Raw genomic sequence first — 23,812 nt, 5'->3', positions numbered from 1 at the left:
TACTGCATTTTATTATTTATCCAAATAATGCCGAGTGGGATGTGGCGAAGGATAGCACGGTAAAGTAAATCATAAAGATGAAGAGAAGAGGTTTAATTATATTGTGTCTATTATTCGCCATTGTTGAGATACGGACAATGAGTGTTAGTGAAAAACAAAAGTGCAGGTAAGTGAGAAACTGCACTTTCTTTAATTCACCATTATTTTTTTCTTCGTTGTTTAGAGATAAATCTAAAGAAATGTTCCATCATGCTTATAATTCATACATGGTACGTTAACTGTGACAAAGAAAGGAAGTTATGGTTTTTCACATTGTTTGCTTTGAATTGAAACCTTAGAAACACGCATATCCGGCTGATGAGTTGATGCCATTAAGTTGCAGAGGGCGTGTAAGGGGTGTGGAGCCAAGTAGAGGAGATGTGGATGATGCTTTAGGTAGTTTCTCCTTAACCCTTATTGATACTTTGGACACCTTAGCGGTGAGTGTGTGCGTGTGTGTGTGTGTGTGTGTGTGTGTGTGTGTGTGTGTGTGTGTGTGTGTGTGTGTGTGTGTGTGTGTGTGTGTGTGTGTGTGTGTGTGTGTTTTAATGTCCTCCTCATCATTGGTCTAGAACACTTCATGGTAATGTGGGCCCCCTGTCCCTGAACATGTGGTGGAGATCACCCACTCCCTCAAGTTGGTCTTACAAGCCAACAACATTTTTGTGGGAACATTCAGGCGCCAGTTGGTGCCTGTTGTCCTGGAGGTTTGTTCACCTGGCCTAAATATACTCTAGCTTGTTAATGGGTTACTTGGTGTCTCCTGGCTAAGTGAGTAGCCTCCATGGAGGATCAGGAGAAATATTGATACATATTGAAAAAGTTTCTGTATAAGTTTGTGGGGGGTGTATAATTTGTTTGTCTCATAATAACTAATAATGTGTTTACCCACAATTATTTTAGGTAATTGGTGAAATAGATGAATTCAATATTGCCATACAAAGAGTAATCCACAATGTACAACTAGACGCTGATTTGTTAGTGTCTGTATTTGAAACAAGCATCAGAGTATTAGGGTAGGTCCTTACTTATCCGTAATCTGCCATTACTGTTGTTCTGTTTTAGTGGTCTCCTGGGGGCTCACTTTGCTGCTGAATGGCTGAAAGCTCATGGAGTTGATCGGCTGACATGGTACAATGGTGAATTATTATCAATGTCAGAACAAGTTGGAATGAAGCTGCTACCAGCATTTAACACTGTCACTGGTCTGCCATATCCTAAGGTAGTTTATTTAAATAGTAACTGGAGTGACAGTAAAGTATTTTGGTGGTAACCCCAAAGAATCTGAAACCATTCTGAAGGCTATTAAACTCTAATGCTTAGACCATAGCATTCTAAGCATTGTTGTGGTACTCTTGGAATAGTGAGAAAATGTAATAAGGTTCCTGCTGAAGTATGGTATTACCATATTATAATATGCATACAACATAAACCACAACTTGTGGTCAATGGTCAGTTGTAAATTCTGAATATGAATGGTGTCAGTGCTGGTAGTACTAATATGTACAAATATGAAGTTGAAGGGGCAGCTTACAGGTGTATCTGTTCATTACAATGATTTTTTGCCAGCTGGTGACGTTTTTTTGCCAAATGAAGCACTCAAGAGCTCACATTATTTGTAATACCTTTGATCTGAGGCCAACATGCAACACACGCATCATGGACTGTCCTTTGTGTCCCAGTTGACAACAAATAGTGAGACAGTATGTCAAATGAATAATAAGTGTTGGCCAAATTGCATAGCAAAGTTCGTAGGGAATTTACAGCATAGCCGATGCCACCCAAAACTGATAGCGTAGACTTAGCTTGCAATTGGAGGGCATAATAGTGATCTCCTTTTATTTATCTTCTATTGATCACTTTCACTTTAAGTTATGTTGTCCTCTTGAAATTCAACTGAGCTGTGGCTTACTAAAGATGCATGTTATTTGCTACTGTTATTATCACTGAACCAAGCATTGGAAATGTAACTGTAATGACTGCTACAGTTGAAGTTAGACAAACATGTTCAGGTAACTGAATTTGTTTGGACAACTGAAGCCTGTTGTTTTTGTAGTTCAATTACTCTAATAGAACATACATTTACACACTTGCAATGAAATACTTTACTGAAACTTGGTGCTCAGACAACTGAATTGTTTAGATAACTGAGATTTGAGGGATGCACCCTATTCTCACATCAATGACTACCGGCTTTTCTATGCAGTCAGTTCATCATTATCAACCATCTTGTTATCAACATTTTTTTCTTGTCCAGTCACTGAATGGATCTTCTGATGATAACGTACCCTTTGATGTACTGCCTATAGCTGTACCTAAAGATGCTACTAGTACTATTGGTAATGATACCAATCATTGTTATACCAGCCTTGCCATGTCCTTGGTTATGTTTATCTTGGGAATGGCTAGGGAAATATGCTCAAAGTTGACCCTATTCATTGAGCAATTCCAGAAGTTGCCAGAGTTGAAGGATGTTAGTATCTCTACAATATAGCAGTGTAACAAGCCAATTGGAATGGATTGCTACAAAGCCACAATGATGTCAGCAAATCAGAAAGCTAAAAAGGTTGGGGTGATGCTGGAAATGTATTAAGAATGATAATTGTTTTGAAAATGTTATATTTAGTGACAGAAGTATAGTGGCTTTAGACAAGCGTGGAAAACTAGCATTTGGACGACTAGGCTAGCCAAGAAAATTAAAGCCTAAGCCAAAGCTTCCTACTAAAATACATGTTTGGATTGCCATTTCATCCAGAGTGTGTCCCATGTAGTTTTATTTTATTTTTCTTCATTGATAAAAGTAGACAAAATAGAAGAAACATTGCTGGTAGCATTGCCAGAGTTGAGGGGCCGTGATGTTGCATCCATTTTGTCAAACTTGCATGTAGAATGTATAGCAGCGCACTGTAGCTGATTGAACGCTGGTCAGGTTTGTTTGATATTTTGTTAATTGGCCTGCTAGTGCTTTCTGGTGGTTCAGGCATTGAAGAGGATTCTGAAATTTCAGCAGGTACAAGCTCTTTAGCGAGTAAAAGTTGACACTGATTTGTGGTAGTCGTTGAGACTTATTCAGGCAACTGTAATTTTGAGAGCTTACCCTCCATTGATGTTAGTCATGGTTCAACGTGTGAAGTGGTATTGTAGTTTGCCAAAGCGGCTGGCAAACACTGCATACAAAAAAAACATGGTATAATTAACAATATTGCTCAGGGCTTATCTTAGTACAAGATCTGTGTTGGTGTCCTTCACACCAGTAACACTCCATAGCATCTTCTGTTGCTAGTTCAGCACAAATAATCTTCTCTCTTTTTTTGAATTCTTACTAGGGAGTGATGTTGCTGGTCATTTCGCCATTATCCTAATTAACTCATCCACAAATAGAAACTAGAAAAACACCACACAAAACATAAATCAAACAATATGTTGTTCTCTTGCCTTTGTTGGTGCAGTTCATTTGTCATACTCATCTAGCATTTGATTTTAGAATGTTTAAATCATGCACGTAATAATATATATGGGTTGTAATTAAAATTGCCATATCGGTGGCCGATATTGTAGCCGATCCGATTATCGGTACACCTCTAGTTGTAATATCCTTATAGCTCTTCATTAACCCCACTATTTGGATGTGTGAAATATAGTCACTAAAAACTTGGGATGTCATCTTTCTTCAAAATATGCTAATTCCCTTTAGATCATCCAAATTCTGAAGTTTGTACTCTTTGATACCCTGGACATTTTCAAGGTCTGGGCTTTCAAGAGGCCAGTTGATGTTCTTTGCAAAAAAAATCTACTTTTAGGGTCATTTTCCTATGATGTTGTGGTTGTTGCCCAATCTTTTTCCTGATTAAAAGGGAGTAAGGCAGTTTTCAAAATTTTATGATATCTATGGGGGGAAAATCATGTGATCGTGAATGGTGGCTCTTTGATGTGAGTCTTGTATTGTTGCTTTAAGTATCACCAGAACTGTCATCTGGACATACTTGGACTATTTTTTTGTTCTACTGGAGTCAATCGTCTGGTCACTAGGTAGTTGTATTTTACCAAGTAACGCTCACCACTATGCACTCCAGTTTTTTAAAATCTATTCAGACACCTGCACTCTTCATCAATAGCATTGTGGCACCTTTTCCAACTTAATTCTTCATTAACTTTGTTCTTGTCGATTGAATTATACCCAAAGGCCCATTCTCTCACTAATTCAATTTCTTGGGGTCATATTGTTCAATCACGTTGGATCTTGCCATCACATCTTTGTACACAAAAATTACCTCTTGAAGAACTCTGGGCTTTGATCATTTTTAAGTGAAATATACTTCAGTTCATCATTTTCATCAAGCTGATGGTATTTAGATGATGAAGGAAAATGCTGAGGTGAATCATGCTAAGTACTCAAGTAATACCCTTGTGGAGGGAATGGCTGGTGATAATATGCTGGGTGGTAAAACCCTACTATGGTGGTGGATGGTAAGATGTTCCTGGTACAGTGGTGGTGGTTGATAATAATTTAATCTCCTTGTATTGGTGTTGATAATATTGGTGGTATTGCATGATGGTGTTGATAAGTAACCGTCTCTCCTAGGTGTTAGCTGATAGTATGACCTGGATATTGCTTGATGCTCTGATCTGGGCGTTATCTGGTGGTCTTTCTGCCTGGTTGTCAGGTCTGGATGTTATTTCATCATTTGATGTAGATTGAAGATTGATTGGTGGATTGAGATGTCCGAATCTGCAAAACATATGAGAGCATTTGTAGTTAAAACGTCAAACAAATGCAAAAATAAATAAATTAGTTACACAAAGTAAGAAAGTTCATACTAAGGAATACTAATGCCACGCATTGAATCAACCATCGCCTGGATTGTCTGATACTCAGATCTGGATCATTTGCAGGTGATATAACCAATGGGGGAATACAATGATTAGTAACTACCATAATTCATGGTAGAGGTGGAATATTACTACCCTTTATAATTGGACCATTTCAACGGTGTCCTAATCTGCCAAGATTTATAGCTACATAAAACATTTGTCTACAAAAATATATGCAATAATTTGGCTACACAAAGTAAAATAGATACTAATTGTTGTTGTTAGCCACCTGCCAACCTGCAGCCCTCACAGACCAAGCTGTAGCCCTCCATGGCCTGCCGGTCTGTCACTATTTGTATATGGGATATACATCAGAACTAATTCTGCATTGCATGAAATAATGTTGAGACATTATCAGTATTGAGGAATAGTGTCAACCTTGTCCATTTACATGCCTGAGGATCATTTCAACTTTCTAGTAGAACACATTTAGACAGTCTATACAATGTTGCTTTTCCATGGTTTAATGACGTTCATATACAAGTTACAGTTGAAGTCACTCGTTAGAAAAACCATTTCTCATCAACCAGCAGTCTAATGGAACTTTACGGTGATTGCTTAGTCACTTCTGAAGATGTACTCTTTGATGTACTGCTATTTGCTACCTACCTAAAAATGCTACTACTACTCGTATTGATACCTCATATTGATACTAACGTTAGTGTTGTTGTTGTTGATCTGTATATGGAAGAGCAAAACAACTTTATACCAAATATTATCTCTTTGTTGCTAACCTGTTGATCACTGATATAACAACTACAATAAGATTTGGATTTCCATGAATGGCAAAATAGTATTTGTTATCTGCGCAAGGTCATTGCATAGCAAGAGCATTTGTGTAAACCAACCAGTTTTGAAGTCCCTCAAAGGGTCATTTCTTTGTTTGGTTGTCAATGAATGATCTATTGAAAATGTACTGTACACATCCAATGGCGACTGTTCTATTAGAGTGTTTCATTGTCCGTATCAGAAACTTATTCGGCGTTTGTAAGCTCCTGTACATATGCTGCTGCTGTACATTAACTATACTAACTGCTGCAAATACAAGACAAGTCTTGTTATGAGTGTACTTTGTGCATAAGGACAGTGTGTATACATGAGTATTGTGTGGTTAGTGTGTTTGTGTTATTGTTGCAGATTAATTTACGTCATGGATTGGATGGACCATCTAGGGCACTGGACTTCACATGTACAGCATGTGCTGGGACCCTAATACTAGAATTTGCTGCACTCAGCAGACTAACTGGGAACAGTACCTATGAGGTATATTTGTACATACACTGTAGCCAACTAGTAACATATGTTCAGTGGATCTGCAATAAGGACTGCTTTGAATCCTTTGGACAATAAGCATGCTTGCTGTTATTTTCTTGATAATTTGTCACATAGAAAATGTTGTGGAGGAAAACAATATGGAATTAAAGTAGTTTAGTAGAATAAAACATCTTTTTCTCTCTCTGTCTTTGAGGTACTGTTACTTCTAGACAAGTGGATATGTGTTATATACATATAGCCAATTTCTACTCCTAAACTTCCCCTCTTTATAGTATGTGTTATTGAGCTGTGTGTCATTTCTTCTGCCTTTCTTCTCCATTAGGCCAAGGCTAGGAATGCAATGGAGGCAATCTGGCAGTACAGAGAGAAGAAACATGATCTTGTTGGTACTACCATTAACATTCACAATGGACAATGGCATAGAAAAGGTGAGACAGTAGCTCTCTCTTAGACCTGTTAAGTTTTGGTATAATATACTGCTTGCTATTAAAAATGGGGTGTTCTGGTATGGGTATTTTAATGAAGAAAGGGACTTGACCTTTTCAGGGAAATTTTATTGGAAGGGTACATTCATACACTGCGTCAATGGCAGTATTGCATTGTGGGTTTTGGTTTGCACATTGCAGATAGTGGAGTTGGTGCTGGAATAGACTCTTACTATGAGTATTGTCTGAAGGCTTATGTATTACTAGGAGACCAGATATACTTGCAGAGATTTAGTAAGGTAAGTGGTGCGTGTATGGTCACAACAAAGTGGCTGTGTGTGTAGTGTGTATATATGTGCATGGGTGTGTGTGTGTGTTGTGTGTTGTATGTGTGTGTATTTGGGGGTGCATGCAAATAAGTGAGTGAGTACTTGTGTAAGTAGATACATGTACATTGTAACTCCATCATCAACTACATATAGCATTATGATGCTGTGAAGAGGTTTGTCAGTTTCGGACCTATGCTTGTCGATGTCAACATGAACACACAACGAACCACCAAATCTTTTATGGACTCCCTACTGGCATTTTGGCCAGGACTACAGGTATGTATGCCCTGAAGGCATGTATCGCTATACATGTGTCATGTATTCCCCCCACTCAGGTGTTATGGGGTGATGTTGACCCTGCCATAGACACACATGAGATGTTGTACTATGTCACTAACCGACACAAGTTTATCCCAGAGGTGAGAGATCATTAAGTGTTTAAATGTGATTTGTGTGGCGTAACAAGTACATTGGCATTATACTGTCCTTATGTTACTACTGTATTTTGTCCATGGCTTGTTGAAATCTATTTCCTGTACTTAATATACAGTATGTGACTCACAAAACCAATTGAGGTATGTACTCTGAGTTTAGATCAGATCACTCAATTATTCCTACTGACACAAACTGTTTAAATGTTGTCTTTCTTTTAAAAGTTTATTAGTGATTCTGTTTGTAGTGTGATGTATTCTCATTATTTTGTACAGGCATTCACTACAGATTTTAATGTGCACTGGGCCCACCACTTGCTGCGTCCAGAGTTTATTGAGAGCACCTACTTTCTTTATAAGGTTAGTATGTGTGTGCGTGTGTGCGTGAGTGTTAAATTAATTCCTCTTTTAATGACCTCCACAGGCTACTGGTGATCCTTATTATCTTGATGTTGGTAAGAGTGTTATTGATAGCCTGGAGCAACATGCTCGAGTACCCTGTGGGTATGCAGCTGTCAAGGATGTAAGAACTGGTGTTCATGAAGACAGGTATGTAATGTGTAGTAATTGTGACACCATGAGGCCTCCAGTAATCGTCACTTTTGGACCAAGAATTTTTGACGAATTTTTACTAATAGTTTTACTCTTTTAGAGGTAAATATCATGTGCATGGAGACAGGTCTGTGGGGGGTTGGGGAAAATAACTCTCTTTGCTTGCTATTGTGTCTGATTGGATTAAACAAAGATTGCACGTAGGGTTGATTTTCACATACTACATACACATATGTAGCTGATTATGCAGACAAAAGACAACTATGTAGACAAACAATATATGAGTATAAAAACATTTGTCATTTGCTTACATCATGGGGGGATTATAAAGACAATGAAATTCAGAGTACTACCAGTTTCAGTTAGCATGCAAGAACAAGATTCATATTTCAATGTTAGTACAAGTGCACCACTTGTGTACACATGTTGGTATACAGGCTATAACTGGGAAGTTACCTCTCAATAGACTATAGCAGGGTTGTAAAGCTAGGCTGGGGAATCCTGCCTACAAACACACTTGTCTGAAGACTAATCTTGATCCCTTACAGGTCATAGTGGACAACAGTGTTGATCTAGAGCATGGCGTTTATGCATAATGTAAGCTCTGTTGTTGGCTTGCAAGGCCAACATGAGGGAACCCTGACCCTGCCTGGTCTCCACACATGCCGCCATTAGCCACTACAATAAGCATGAACATGTATACATGTGCACATCACACACATCAGTACAAATTACATATCTCTTGCAGGATGGACTCATTTGTGCTAGCAGAGACCTTCAAATACCTCTACCTGATGTTTGCAGAAGAGGAAGACATCTTACTACCAATAGACGACTTCATATTCACCACAGAGGCTCATCTTATTCCACTAAACTTATCCACCATATCCACAAACAACAGCTATAACAATGATGAACCATCTGCTGCCGATGACAACACATGTAACACTGAAGATATTGAGGATATCACTACCAGTAATGAAGAAGATGCTATGGCAATGTTTGATGAGATTATGATCCCATCTGTGTGTAGTAGAGTGGAGACAGATAGGTGGACGTATGACTATTATCAGCGACTTCTTCTACAGCAGTGTGGTTCACTGAGGTTTGGGTTGATGCTGTCAGGGAGTGAGCAAAGGAAAGAGTCATCAAACTGGAAGCGATCATTGACTGTGTCTACACTTGACTTTACTAATGATCAACATGTGAAGGAGTTGACAGAGATGGGAATTACTGTGAAGAGTATGGCAGGGGGTCAAATACAACTGCTACAGTCTTCAAAAGTTGTAAGTTAACATGTTTGTGTGGTATGTGTGTGCTGTGCCGTGCCGTGCCGTACGTGCGTGCACATATGTACCAACACTCTTGCTTGCATTTTGTTTCACTTTAAGCACTTGTATAGTGAAACAGGTCAAATAGGCAAACATGTGTCTTCATAATAGATTTTGTTAATTTGCTCTGGCTGGCATTAACCTGGTAATATTAGCATATTGAGCATAAACAATTCTGGGTTTACCCTGGTCACTAAGTTTTCTTCATTCAAACATCTTAGTGGGCAGCAATCACAACAAAAACTATCACTTTAAAAATACCCAAAAAATTTTGCCTTGTAACAGTGGGTTCTTCCGACACCAAATGCTGTGCGTTGTCACCCTTATATGGGAAGGCTCAAGTGAATTTCAATGACGTATCTGTGTTACTTTACAGTATAATTTACACAAGAGTTGTTAATTATGGGTCACACATCTTCCCATAGGCCATTAACAATGAAGCTGCTCACGAGGGTATCTTGTTGATGCAGGAAATCATGAAGATGACAGCATCCTCTCAAGGTACACTATTTCTTGTACTGTACCAAACAGCTGTCCCACACTTTCATGTTCTGTTTCATTAACATGTGTATAGTGTTGTAGAAGCTGAAATTCATATCTGCTGTAGTCACTTATGGACAATTGAAGGGTTTCTTTGTATGTCAATGACACACAAGGGGATCTTCTAGGCTGGTGTATTATATAGCCTAGAAGTAACAAATTGTATAGTTTGTTTATTTACATTATGCTCATATCAACCCAGACTTAAAATGATGTTTAAGGTTCACACAAGGGGATCTTCTAGGCCGGTGTATTATATTGTCTAAAAGTAACAAATTGTATAGTTTGTTTATTTATGTTATGCTCATATCAACCCAGACTTAAAATGATGTTTAAGGTTCATGTTCTGTACAGGCTTTCAGACTATAGGGCTGGGGGATGGAATGATATATACATCTGTTAGCCAGGATCACTGTTTACATGCTTGGTACATGGCAGTTGCTATACTAACATGTGACATACATGATATTGGGGCATGATCAGCTGATGATGTTCTTTGCTGACATGTTACTGCACCTCACATGCATACAAGGAGCAGATGTACATCATCAAACATGCATGGAAGCTGCACTAGTCTATTACAGTGGAACCACTGATACCCATATAAGGACATATATTCTTGTACATAGCTACGTGCTAGTGTACTAGAGTAGAACCTGTTATTGTGGAGTCTTAAAAATGTGGACACCAGGTACAATCCAGATATTTTGCTAAGGTCCCAAAGGTATCACTTTGCAGTGGAAAATCAAAACCATGCATGTTATGTGGGTTCCACTTTGTTATCACAATCCCGAAGCTGCAAAACAAAAAGACTTATGCAAATGTTTACAAACTCCAACTTTGTCACACCCATATAACACTCCCATTTGTGAACTTTGAAAGGTAGCTCTAAAGTGGCCAGACTATAGTAGTCTGCTCTTGACAGTACTCCTGTTAGAACTATTTCATATTTTAGGTACTGGTCGCTCAATGAAGGAGGTAGTGATCCTATCACCAGCTGGATATAATCATACATTTGTAGCTGGGCCTGCTCAGTTTGGACCAAACTTTGGCATCAACAACTTTGTGAGTTTATAAATTAAGTGTTCTTGATTTTTTGACAGAAAAATCAATGCTGATATATGTTTAGTTGTGTTTCTTGGACAGGTTTCAGGTATCCTGGTAACAGGGTTGCCATTGGATGGCTGTTCCAGTTTCGATAATCACGAAGCAGTGGCTGGCAACATTGCCCTCTTGACTAGAGGAGGTTGTATGTTTGTTGAGAAGGTATGGTGCACAACGATATGGATTGTTAATGTACATGGAATCCCGAGCCATCACTTATTGTCTTAACATTAGTGCTTTAAATGTGTGTATACCAACACAAATTGGAGTGCCCTGATTGTCCGCATTTAAGGTCTCCTTTTTAATAATTTTTACTGTACAGCAAAATCTCTTGTTGAAATGCTCTTTTAAGTCTAGACTGTGACTATATGCACCTTACAATATAATATCTCAATAACAGTCAGTATTACAATTTGTGAGTCCCAGGTGGCTCCTTAACATCCTACACACATACCTCTCCAATATTTTATGGAGTTCTACATATGTACCATCCACTATTAGGAGTTTAACATATTTAGGCTTCTTCGTTCTTTCTAGAATTACATTGTGATTAATTGATACTTTACTTTCCTGTGTTGAGAGAGTATGCCAAAAGGAAGTTATCACTGTATAAATATTTCCTGGCTTAGTTCTCAGTAGGGTGTATCTTTATTTTCATAGTAGTTATCCACCACAATTTAATAACTGTGTACCACTTCCACATTCTCTTTAAAGTCATGCAAGTACACAAATATATGTACACTTTTCAGGTACGCAAAGCTGAAGAGGCCGGTGCAATTGCTGCCATTATTTATGGTGAGTTTATGCTTCACTTGTGTTAATATTGAATACATTTGTTGTCCATCAAGGTTTCTGCATGTTAAGTCAATGTTACATCCTTCCTGTGTAAATTGTAATTTTATTCTCAGAAAGTTATACTAGTATTACATCTGTTTACGTAAATTTATTTATTTTTTAACCTCCTGCCTGACTTCATACCATATCTTGTTCTCTCTAGTGTGCTTTTCTGTTCATTCTGACAATTTGTAAACACCAAATGCACTAACAAGGTTCTAATTTGCATGCACTGACTTTTTACCATATATGGGTGGTTGTTCAAATCATGTACTACAGCCACATGGCTAAGGTTTTAATGATAACCTTGATTATGTGAATTATTGTCTTAACCTACATCCACTCTTATTGTTGTATGTACAGTTGTGAAAAAAGTATCTTTTTAGTTGATCTTATTAGCATATCATATTTGCTTGTCCTAATCCACAGATAACAAAGAATCCCCTAATAATTATTCTATTCCACTGTCGATGAGCGGTGATGGTACAGACGATGTAAAAATTCCCTCTGTCTTCTTAACTCATGCCAACGGCAAATTGTTAAGTGAGCTCTTGAACAAGGAGGATGATGCTTCAGCTACTTCAATTATTGTAAGACTACAGGAACCTGAAGCAACTTGGTCATCCGAAGGTATGTTCCCTGCTAACACTGCACACAATGCCAAAATATGCACAAGTAAATTCATTGTGAAAGTGAAAGTAAACCACAAGTATTTTCTGTTTCAAGCAGATGGCTGGTTGCTGTGTATACACATAATATTTTGGGAATTTTCAAACTGGCCACTGTAGACAGGTGACCTTTAGTAAGCAGGGAACAGGTTTCACTGCAAGCTATACCTCCAATTGTTACTGTCAATATCATATTGTAAGGGGCCAGTGATGTTTAGAGAACATTCAGTCCATTTATCAACTAATTCTGTGCATTCAACCAACTCATTACAACTCCCTGGAATGTTGGACCAGCTTGTAAACACAAACTTGAGTGGCTTTGAACTCATCAATAACTTCTTTGTGTATTGGGGTGGTACAAGGTCTGTGTAAGGCTTTGCTTTGATATTAGCGATTCAAGTTTCAACATGTGTTTATGATGGCTGAATACCCTTCTAATATTAGTGGTCATTTCACAGAAGAAACTGTATACAGGGTGTATTAATAATTATGGACCACCTGTAAAGAAGCATGTTTTTCAAGACATCTTGTGATGTCATGATAAATTCAACAATCACAACCCACACTTGGCACAGTCAAGGCTATAATAACAATAATATTATATTGTTGGTACAGTGGAAGTTAGTATTGTGGACACATGACACTTGTCCATTGTCCCATTTGTATTAGTGCACATACATTTTGACCCCCAAAATCAGGACACCTTGATAATACAGACACCTGTCCATTGTCCCTTATATATACATTCTGAAATCAAGCCATTTTTTATAAAGACACACACTCAGGATGGTCCCAAAGCGTCCATGGTTCTGCTGTACATGAAGTGGTATAGGCATTGGCAAGGCTGTGACAACAGCACTAACTAACCAGGAAAAGATGTTGCTTGTTTAATTGTACATAACATAACACCAAAGACAAGCAGTTGGTTGTACACAATGATGTAATCCATTATGACATCATAATGTTATTGATCTAATGACATGTGACCAGCTACCATGTATATCATGTGTGCTGAATGACTATGCAGTTGTAGTGAGGTATGTATTGTACCTGGTACTTGACCCATTGCACAATTTTTAATTAGGTAATGTATTGGTGATATCGATATTGAAATCCCAGTCTTCCTTGGCTTTTAAATCATAAGACTGTGTCACTATTTTTAAATTCGAAATGTTTGTTATTGCAAATTCCTATCTCATTTTCATACATAATGTTACTATTTATAAATCATATTTGTTTACTATTGCAAATTTGTTTTACAGATGATGAGTCGGCCAGCGAAGAGAAGCCTACAGAGCCCAATTCTAAATCTAATGATCCTAAAGTCTGTCATAAACCTTAAAGACTTAATTACAGGTCTATAAATGTATTTTATCCATCTCAATGTGATTCTATTCTTTCAGCATAATAAATGTAATTAATTTTTGTATTATATATTTACAACAAATGATTTATACAAGATTATAATATATTACTTACATACATACAGAAAAAAGAACTTAAGTAATTTATAATCTTATCAACGTAATAGAGTGATAGTTAAAAATCATCATGATACGGATAGCAGTGCTAAGTGTAATATGTTGTACGCAGGGATGTGTGCCGTTTTCACAGTTGCTGTTAATGTTTTGGGAGTTCGTCAATTGGTACAACAAATTTGAAGTCTTTGGGAAACAGTTTAGCTCTGTCTGGGTACATGAGACGGTAAGATTGTCGTATCGTACTATCAGCTACGCCCACAACATCTCCAACCTCTGAACATTAAAAATTGATTAAAATAGTTTGTTTACTAAAATGTAACGTGTTGCTTTACCTTTCTGAGTCTTTTTCTGGTCCGACGCCTGTGATGCCATGTATATTGCAGCTGCAGCAACAGATAGATACACCCTCCTGTTTACAAAACAAAGACATGAGATAATAACTTAGATCATTGTTTCCCAAATTCATTATAGTTACGGAATGTTGTTTTTATAAGATTTACTTTGACTTACCCTGGAGCTAAATCCAATTCAGTTGCTTTCTGAGCAATATGTGAAGCAGCTTTTTGAATCTGTGGCCCAAGACCCAAGTTGGAACAAAATCTTGACTACAATATTAGAGATTGCCACATTAAGCAAACAAAGAACAATAATAATTGTTATACTTACCATGAAATCACCGGTTGTGACTGTTTCTACTTGAGCTCCCACTGATTTCAAAATCAACTTGAAACAACGTCCAATTTCTTTCTTAGAATGGCGAGATACCGCACAGATTTCTAAACAGGATATACAGTCCAATTAAAAACAGCTCATTTCTTGTAACAGAAGTGTGATTAATGGTGTATATAAAACGTGTTTGCTCACCTTTAAAAGAACGTGGTACACCTTCTTGCCGACAGGCGATGTACAGACAGGCAGCTGCAACGGCATCATTGCTTCGACCTTTCACTTGCTTCTCTTCATGAACTTGTTTAAATAATACATTACAACGATCCTACAAGAAAAAAATAATTAATTTTGACTAGCTTAGAAACAATTAATGTGTTTACATCAATACAATTAGTGTTTAGCAATATCAGCTTTCTTTGTTAGCTTTGTAATAACACTTGCACAATAGAATTACATGGATAGCCTTGAACAAAGCACATAAAACTTACCACAATACTACTAGGGAGGTTAAGTTTATCAGCCATGTCAGATATTACACGAAACGCGACCAGTAGGCCTCGGTCTCCAGGTGAAATCTGCACCAAAACAAGTGGGGAATTATACCTGGTTGGTTTATATTACAATCAACTACTTACCCCTGCTTTCTGCCATTTGCTGAATCCGCCATTATCTGAAATCCCTACAGGGCCTTTGCCAGGTTGTACATTAGCAATGTATGTGCCAGACAACTCGTTGCTTTCTAGTAGAGGATTCTACACAAAATAACAGTCTCTGTAAATTAGTACTGAGACTATTTGGTTAGTATCATACCTCTGAAGCCCCAACACGAGATCTGTCAACAGTAGATTTCTCGTTGCTAAAAGTTCTCCATTCCGATCCAACATCCACGACTCTGCAAGGACAGCACGATACAAATATCACACAACACTTAATGCAAGTTTTAACAGGGTTGGAAATTTTGTGGTGTAAAAAGAAAACCGTACCTGTCTCCTACAACTAATCCACACTCAGGACAAATCATATCACCGGCATGATAATCCTCTATCAAGTCAGCGTTGGGGTGTCTGGGACACGTTAAAGTCGCTCCCCACTTGGCGTCTGCCATTTTCGTTGAAAAGTTTACAATTGTGGTGTTCAGTTTAGTGTTAGAATGAAAAATGTCTAAGTTTTGTGCCTGCTTTCATTCCTTTTATACTTGACGCTTTGCGTCACTGCTATTTTTGGGTTGGTTATTATCAGCTACCCAAGTGATAGTTCTATTTTACTATACCGAAACCATAATTGGCAATTAAGAACTAATTTTTGATTAGTTCCGACACGTGAGGTGATACGTGTCCATGAGTTCCAAAAGAACGTTGAAGGTCAGTTACGCTGTTGACAAACAAACAAGCAGGCATTGCTTATACTCGTTTCTACGCAGACATCTTCACAAGGGGCAACTAAAAAGGCCAGGTTCTCTAAGCCTAAGAAAAGTAAAAACAAGAAGCGAATTATCCAATATGCAAGTCTTAACTCGAAATTTATAAATTTATTAGAAAGAGTATCTCCTTCTCCAGTAAACAATGAAGAAAACGAAGATGAACTGAGCCATAAAGAAGATTCTAGCTCAATCCGGAAAGGTAAGTTGTTTACTAGCATAGAGTAGCCATGTGACTTCCGGTCAGGTCGCACATACACTGTCAGCATCGCACTCCCTGGCTCTATCATAGACAACGCGCAATCAGCTGAATTGAAGACATATTTAGCTGGCCAAGTAAGCATATTTGACCCTTAGTGTATTTGCTGTCATGGCCAATCTTGCTAGATAGCTAGGGCAGCTGCAGTATTTAATGTTGATGAAATAATTGTGTTTAACGAATCAATACAAAGGTAATTAATGTCTCCAGGGCTAAATGTTGCATTTATCCCATATCAGTCAAGGTGTCTCCAATTCTACCAACTGTAACTTGTTTCTTGCCAGGATATTGCAATATCTGGAAACACCACAGTAAGAATAGCCCATCCTTTTTCTAAACCATGTTTATTCAGACTTGTGTTTTAGGTATCTCAGGAAGCAAATATTTCCCAAGCATTCGGACCTTCAGTACGCAGGTTGAGCATACATGCATTTCACATTTCAGAAAATTATGGTTTTCTTAATTCTAGGTTTGCTTAATCCTCTGGATGCACCCCATCATCTTCGGCAAGATGAAGTGTCGGAATATCGTGAAGGTATTGTTCTAGATCGTCCAGTCAAGAGTGGATGTGGGTCGTTTGTAAATGCTGGTTTGAAAAAGGTCAAGATAGGTTACATTAAATTTAATTAACCATTAAATAAACTTTTTTTACCACAGGAAGTCCAAATAGATAAATGCATCAAACCAAATGTCAGGGTCACCATTCAGCTAGTTCCAAACACCAAAACAAGTAAGAAATATTTATCAGGTACATTTTATTATAATATTATATTTATATGTAGACCCTAAGTACCTTACTGGTAAAGTGGTATCACCTAATGCCCCCAGAACAGATGCAGGGATTTACTGGGGTTATACTGTAAGGCTTGCTAATACATTTGGAGCTGTCTTTACTGAATCTTCGTACAAGGTGGGCTGGGCCAAGTGGTGTGGTGAAATGTCTCTGTCTAACCTGACCTGATATAATAGTCCTGAATATCTCTTTAATCTGACACTGTTTGCTGTTCCGAAAAGGCTTTCCCATCTTGATAATACATCATTATTAAACATTTGGTATACCAGTGAGTGTTGGATTATAGTGGTTTCAGTGTAATTTCAAATCTTTTTACTGATTGTGTCTATAGGATTTGAAATCATAGTAGTGTTGTTCAATATGCCATTTAAATACCCAAATATGTAAGAGTTGAGGCAGTACATGTTGAAAGTAAACTTTAGGATCAAGTGTGTTGAATGCTAATTATTCTGTTTATAAATTTTGATTTAATTATTTAGTTTGCCCGCTAATGTGCGATGAAATACAAAATACCATAACCGACAAACTTTTGGTGAGAGTAGTTTGATTGTAATAAAATGTAATGGGATTCTCCCTGATTTAATTGCTAAGCTTTTGTTGTCTGGCAACACAATTTTAGTAGAATAAGTTTCAAGCACTTCTACTGATTCTGTACACTCCTAGTTTGATGGTGGTACATGATCCCCCTGGTAACCACACTATCTCGTAATATAATAGTTACTGAATACTACAATTATGAGTTTACAAGTGCAGCATAGTGGAATTAACCTTTAACTTGTTACAATGGAATGTAGACCTTTGGGAATATATTAACCAAATCAATAAATCTAAAATATGTGTGGGTCAACATCAAACTTGATAGACCATATGTTTGTATCACAGTCACATGCAAACATAAGAATTTTTCCACCATTTAAACTGTGTAGTAGCTATAGTTATGAATCATCATTGTGGAAGATTCCATTTGCAAATCCGGTCAATACTCCACCATAACGTGTTTGGTTCTATAATTCTGTCACAAAATATCCTTAGGTAGGTAGTACTGAAATAGTTGGGAAAGTAAGATCCTTTCAGAATTACTATGGATTATTTGGGCTGGGATGTAAATATATGCCAAATACAGAGAGTTTCCTGCTTTAAAATTGTGAAGGAAAAACTATTCATCTCTAATGGTGATAACTTCATCTGAAAGAGACCAGTATGTGGATGGCTTTTTTTGTGTGCAAAACTGATTCCACCCACTCAAAAAACAAAGAGGATTTGAAAAGAAATTGACAGATTTTTTTTTTTTAAATTACTGGATCAAGTATAAAAGTAATCTATAAGACACAACTTTTATACGCTATGCAAAGAGTATAAGTCTTTTTTCCTTACAACAAGGTTCCATAATGTACTAAGAGATATTTCACTGTGAGAATTAAGTTATTTCCTGTATGCATGTACATGTAGGATGGATATGACTTGACTATTGGTACTTCAGATAAAGGAGATGATATCAGTGCACAGAGTGAACTACCTGAATTCAAGTATGAATCAATTGCCTTTTGTACTATTGGTATATCAACTGTTTAGGCACTTATTGTTGGTGTTTGGGGGACTGCAAGGGTTGGAAGCAAGCCTTGAATCTGATGAAAACCTTACTGTAGATGACGTTAGCCTTTTGTTCCAATTTTACTGGAACACATGCCCAAACCAGGGAAGCCGAACCATCAGAACTGAAGTTAGTATACTACTATATATATATCTTGTTTTAGTCTATCAAGCTATGTTTCAGGAAGCCATCTTGATAACGCTAAGTACTCTCAAGCCATTAATAGAGAAATCAGGTTTCTATCATAAGAAGTTATATATAGATACTTACCTTATGTAACCATCGTGTAGGTTTCAGGAAGTAGAGGTAGTTCATGAATGTGACACTACACTGCTGTGGCATTTGAAAATTTCAAATACACACAATCTGACAGGAAATGTTGACTGTATTTTTTTCATAAAAAAACTGGTCAATTAAAAATCAATGAATACATTGTCATAATCAATGAATACATTGTCATGATAAAAAAAAAGAATTTTTATGTTTCAGTTTTAGCAAACGTGAACATATCCAGTTGCTTGAGCTGTCGGCCGGGCATACACTGTAAGACATTTCGTAACCTCAATATGGAGTCCTTTACAAAGCCTGTTATGGGTTCGTTAGGGTTGTCATGGATTCTGCTCGACAGTTGAGACAAACAATCAACTAATTTAGCAAGATCATTGTCGTTCTCTTTGCACAATTCCAGTGGGCTTACGTACATTGAGAGAACATCCAATAAGCAGTAGACAAGATCTAAATCATAATCCTCTTCTTGCTTATACAGTGCTTCAACGAAAGCAACCATAAAATCTAAATCACTGCTAGTTTCAGATACTGCCACTGCTGTCTTGAGCTTGAGAAGTGTACGAGCAAACTGCTTTTGCAATTGTCTGCAGCGAGGTGTTAAGCCACCAATAGTGCCAACAATTCTACACTGATTACAATAATCATCAGTGATTTTCAAACACAACTGACTCAACTGATCGACCTTGGTCGGACACCATTCTTGATTACTGTAACATGATAACAAAACTCCAATACATTGCATTATAGTCACACTTAGAAGACTGTCAATAATATGACGATCGAGGGACACCTTCAATAAAAGCATTATCATCTTGTCCAGATTATGAGAGAGCAAAATCCTAGGATAGGCTGTCAACAAGCTTATTATGTATTTCAGAAAATTATTCAAATTGTTTAGCAGTAGTTCTTTGCACTCTGGTGAAAGTATGTAGTCAGTGTCACTTACAAGATTTGATTCAACGTCTTCTCCGTCACTGCTTCTAACTGCACCATACTGTTCCAAAACCTTCACTACATCATCGTAGGAGAGATCAAAAGGTTCAGCTGGAAACGAATAAGTGTGTGACTGATGCACTAAGCAGGTGAGAACCGAGAAAGCTGCTTGACTTAGTAGCTCATCACTGCTCATCAATAGGATAGTTAACAACCATCTTACAATTGTAACCGGTACAGGTTTATTGTAAAACACAGAGAGAAATGTGTTAGACATCACCATTTCTCGTAGGATACTCTCCGGTGCACTTAGCAAATCAATTTCAAAGGCACTGTCTGTGTTTGTGATGTGTGGAGCTTCCAACTGTGACACAAACTTAAGAGGCATTACAAAAACAGACAGCCCTGGAGGATTATTGAAGAGCTCAGACTTGTCTTCAGTAGATTGTTCTGAAACTGTAGCTGCAGGCATTGCTGTAACCCTCTCTACTTCTTTCCTTCTCTCCATAATTCCTCCTTTCTTGAAGTGTTCTTGTATCAGTGGATCGTTTGAATGAAGTAACACACGCTTCACATTACTGGCAAGATCTTTCCTAATGTCCTTGACGTCATCGTGTTTTCGTTTCCTCTCAAATTTCGTCTTCTTCACTGTGTCCATGTTTATTGAAACGCTAGGACTGAAATGTACCACATTAGTTAGACTATTGTTGTTTTTAGGAGGAGTATCCCCTGGTTGTTTAAGGTTGCTCTTGTTAGGCGAAGAGAATGGGTTTGGCGGCAAATCATCGTCCTCGCTGGCACTATCCACGGGTGAACTACACTGCGAGTTCATAGGACTAGAGAGCCTTCTCACATCATTTTTGTCTAACTTGAGGGTGAAGGATTTACAACAATCCATTACTGTACTATATCAGCCACTTTACATCTTGCTCAGAGTCACGTGCACATTGCCGTGCACACGTGCACCCACACAAAGAGAGACTGACCTGGACCGACCAGAGCAATCAATACGGTGGACGTGGAATTTGTAGACCAGGTTAGTTGTATTTTTAGGCCATCATTATTTTATTCCTTGTTGTCTGTCAAGTACCCGCATCTGCCATCGTTTGATTATAGATCACGTGAATGCACTATTTCATCACAGAGGGAGGCACAGTGCTGAGATAAATGTATTAGCTGTGTATTTAAACAAAAGGGAACTAAAGGTTGAAATCCTTCCACTCTTGTTCAATAGGGTGCATGGGTACACAGTCTCTGCACCTTTCAAGATCGAAATACTCTAATAGAGCAGTCACCTACTCTAACAAGAATCAACAGTAGAATTAATAATCACCTCCCGCCCGCATCAGCTTTTGTTCTACTATGTGACAGGAAACAAGCAATATGATAATGATGGCCTTTGGATGTGTTATAGCATAGATAGTAATTCAAAGACTAGCTATATACACTTATTTAATAGGGAACATTTTTCCTTTGCCTTAGCTGCCAATCTGCTTCACTGATCATAGAAGGGTAATCTAAGCAGTATCTGAATAGTTATGAAGCATTAGGTATTATCATGTGACCTGATAACAGTGTTTGTGGGTCTTATGTAATGATTTATTTAATATTATTACTTTTATGGTAATATAATGAAATACGCTATAAAACTGGTAATATAACTCAAGTTACTTTACTTACAAATGTAACATGTTACCTAAGTAACAAAGTTACTGTAACGAATCAAAATTTTATTACTACAAGTAAGGAAGTTACTAATAATCCACTGCTAGCCACAACAAAGTAATGAAGCCCACTTTGGATTAATGAAGCTTATCGACCAGTTATTTTCTCTTAATACAAGTGTAACCATGATTTACACATGATTTACACATGATTTACACATGATTTACACATTGTCCAACAACACAATCATGTCACGTGTTAAAGTGGTAGTTGCACATGTGACAGCTTAAAGCTGTGGACACAGTGTAGCTAGCTAGCTAGTTTAGTTAGAATATTTTTGTAGTTGGATTTTCCTATATTTAAGTAAGCCGATTGAGATTGTGTAGCATGGTGGTGACACTGTGACTGTAATTACAGTCATTGAATGTCCATTGAAGAGCTCTCCTTTGCATTTTTCTTATAGATGTGCACCCCAGCTATAGATTATGGTAAGGGTCAAATACAAAATTAGCATATTCATGCAAGCATTAGCCATCACTACAGCTATAGTAAAATTGAATAAGTACAGGAAGAGAATCCAACTATTAGTGATTGCTTAATTAAGAGCACAAAGTAGATTGCTCTTTTAGAGTAATTTGATCTATCAGGAAATTCACAGTCAGTTTTGATATACACAAAGTACAATTAGCATAAGCAGATGGTTCCAAGGAGCCATAAAAATTGTTCATTTCGTTCCTAATTCCGGTAGCCTTAGCCATTATTGAGCTCAATCAGTCAGTAGAAAATTCAAAGTTTTGTAGCAACGTATTGGAAGCATTTCAGCTTGTACTGAAGGCTTGGGCCATACCTATTTGTTAAGTTGCTCCTCAGAGTTTTTTAATGATAAAACGGGTTGGTTGGTAAGCAAAGAAAAAAATCTGCTATAGTTTCAGACATGTTTATGATTTCTGGTCACAAACCATATATTTTTAAAAAGCCGATACCAGGAAAAAGGAGAAATTCATGATAATTTTGAAGGATAATTGAACAAAGTCAATTAGTCATGAATCCATGTAACATACCATGGGCTAGCCCATAGTAGCTGCCCTCAGATAGTAGGCACCTTATAGTAGCCACATGGTTTTCCTTTCTGAAAGTTATGGTAGCCACAGCTGTTAACTGGTATTTCTTGTTTCACTACTTTTTATTGCTGAAGCCTACTTCGTTTTTTTTTGTTTTGTTTTTTTTTAACTGCACTAGTTTATTTAACTTCTATACACATGAGGCTATGACTGCTTTATTAGAGTATCTCAAACTCCTGCTTATCTCGAGTGAGTTATGCAATATATTGGAGGAAAACTGTAACTGATATCATTAAGGGTGTGGTCACCATGCTCTGTCGTTTAAGGGTGTGGTGGTGTTTAGGGGGCATGGTTACAATGCTATCATTTTAAAGGTGCGGTTACAGGTATATACTTCTTACAGAAGTTTAAGCACTTCAAATAGTATTGTGACATCTAAATACGCTCTTCTAAGGACAGTGTAGACACAGAAAATCGGTATGGTTTACTTGCAAGAAGATGAATCGTTTAATTGAAGATAAAAAGATAATGTAAGTGCAGAAGACAGATTCTCATCAGAACCAGAAAAGGCAGATCAGTTTGTTGTTGTGGCAAGAAATAGTGGCCGTGTGCTGCTTTTTTTGCTGTGCAACTGTGGTCAGGCAGGAAGGCTGGCTAGTAGACAATTTTTTTAGAAAAATTCAATATTCATCCTTCTGTAAGTGTTCTTATTTTTGATGCTAGATGCACTAAAACTCTTCCTTAAAGGTACTTTTCATCGTCTATGATATGTTTTTATAATGGCAGCATTTTGGGGGGCACTGTTCATTTTACGGGGAAACCCTTCTATCGTACTGTTAGATAATTTTCTTACACTTGTCTTTTATGGCATCATTAGTCAGCCAAATTGGGTCTGAACAATATTCTATACCACACTGTGCTTGCTTGTAAACTGTTATCTTTTTATCCATCATCCTCTGAAGGTTGTATACGGAGAAGACAGAATATGTTTGCTGTGCTTATCACAAGCTGAGAGAAAAATGGCCTAATGTATTAATAGTAGTAAGATTAAAAGCGTACTAATTTGATCTACAGGATAATCAGGATAATTTGGTAAAATATAAATACTGCAAGTGCTTTAGAAATGTGTCTTACAGAATATGCAATATTTTCATCTGATTGATTTTGAAAAACGCAATTACTCTAATACAACATACACTAGTACAATAATCTATGCTACACAAACCATTGGAAACCACTACAATTAATGTATGTA

At 37.4% G+C, this 23,812-nt stretch overlaps 3 protein-coding genes across 4 annotated transcripts; 2 read left to right on the top strand and 1 right to left on the bottom strand.

Annotated features, from left to right (window-relative positions):
• The first annotated feature begins 13 nt into the window (after nt 1-13).
• LOC136267778 (ER degradation-enhancing alpha-mannosidase-like protein 3) lies at nt 14-13,878 on the top strand. Its single transcript, XM_066062951.1, has 19 exons — nt 14-166; nt 224-269; nt 339-479; nt 943-1,055; nt 1,105-1,261; nt 6,049-6,174; nt 6,509-6,614; nt 6,813-6,910; nt 7,094-7,216; nt 7,276-7,359; nt 7,648-7,731; nt 7,796-7,920; nt 8,672-9,209; nt 9,680-9,755; nt 10,750-10,859; nt 10,941-11,060; nt 11,648-11,693; nt 12,162-12,362; nt 13,663-13,878. Exons 1-19 carry the CDS (start codon nt 78-80, stop codon nt 13,740-13,742), a joined length of 2,463 nt encoding a protein of 820 aa, XP_065919023.1. The 5' UTR covers nt 14-77; the 3' UTR covers nt 13,743-13,878.
• On the bottom strand, nt 13,781-16,013 carry LOC136267781 (transcription initiation factor IIB-like). The gene is made up of 9 exons (XM_066062956.1): nt 15,534-16,013; nt 15,361-15,442; nt 15,186-15,302; nt 15,039-15,125; nt 14,746-14,875; nt 14,548-14,657; nt 14,392-14,486; nt 14,214-14,290; nt 13,781-14,154 (listed from the first exon to the last, which is right to left on the bottom strand). The coding sequence occupies exons 1-9, from the start codon at nt 15,653-15,655 to the stop codon at nt 14,021-14,023; spliced, it is 954 nt and encodes a 317-aa protein (XP_065919028.1). The 5' UTR covers nt 15,656-16,013; the 3' UTR covers nt 13,781-14,020.
• LOC136267779 (putative methyltransferase C9orf114) lies at nt 15,656-19,059 on the top strand. Of its 2 annotated transcripts, XM_066062954.1 has the most exons (14): nt 15,657-15,911; nt 15,971-16,022; nt 16,086-16,169; nt 16,215-16,303; nt 16,355-16,419; nt 16,466-16,537; nt 16,592-16,641; nt 16,696-16,826; nt 16,884-16,956; nt 17,009-17,136; nt 18,469-18,545; nt 18,592-18,739; nt 18,794-18,845; nt 18,901-19,059. In XM_066062954.1, the coding sequence occupies exons 1-14, from the start codon at nt 15,888-15,890 to the stop codon at nt 18,912-18,914; spliced, it is 1,059 nt and encodes a 352-aa protein (XP_065919026.1). In that variant the 5' UTR covers nt 15,657-15,887; the 3' UTR covers nt 18,915-19,059. The 2 variants fall into 2 exon arrangements, with proteins under 2 accessions (XP_065919025.1, XP_065919026.1); XM_066062953.1 differs by having other exon boundaries at nt 15,656-15,911; nt 15,971-16,169.
• Nucleotides 19,060-23,812: the final 4,753 nt, after the last annotated feature.

Source organism: Dysidea avara, chromosome 9, assembly GCF_963678975.1.
Source record: "Dysidea avara chromosome 9, odDysAvar1.4, whole genome shotgun sequence".
Taxonomy (NCBI): Eukaryota; Metazoa; Porifera; class Demospongiae; order Dictyoceratida; family Dysideidae; genus Dysidea; species Dysidea avara.
The sequence above is the reverse complement of the archived record's forward strand: the minus strand, read 5'-3'. Positions and strand labels throughout refer to the sequence as shown.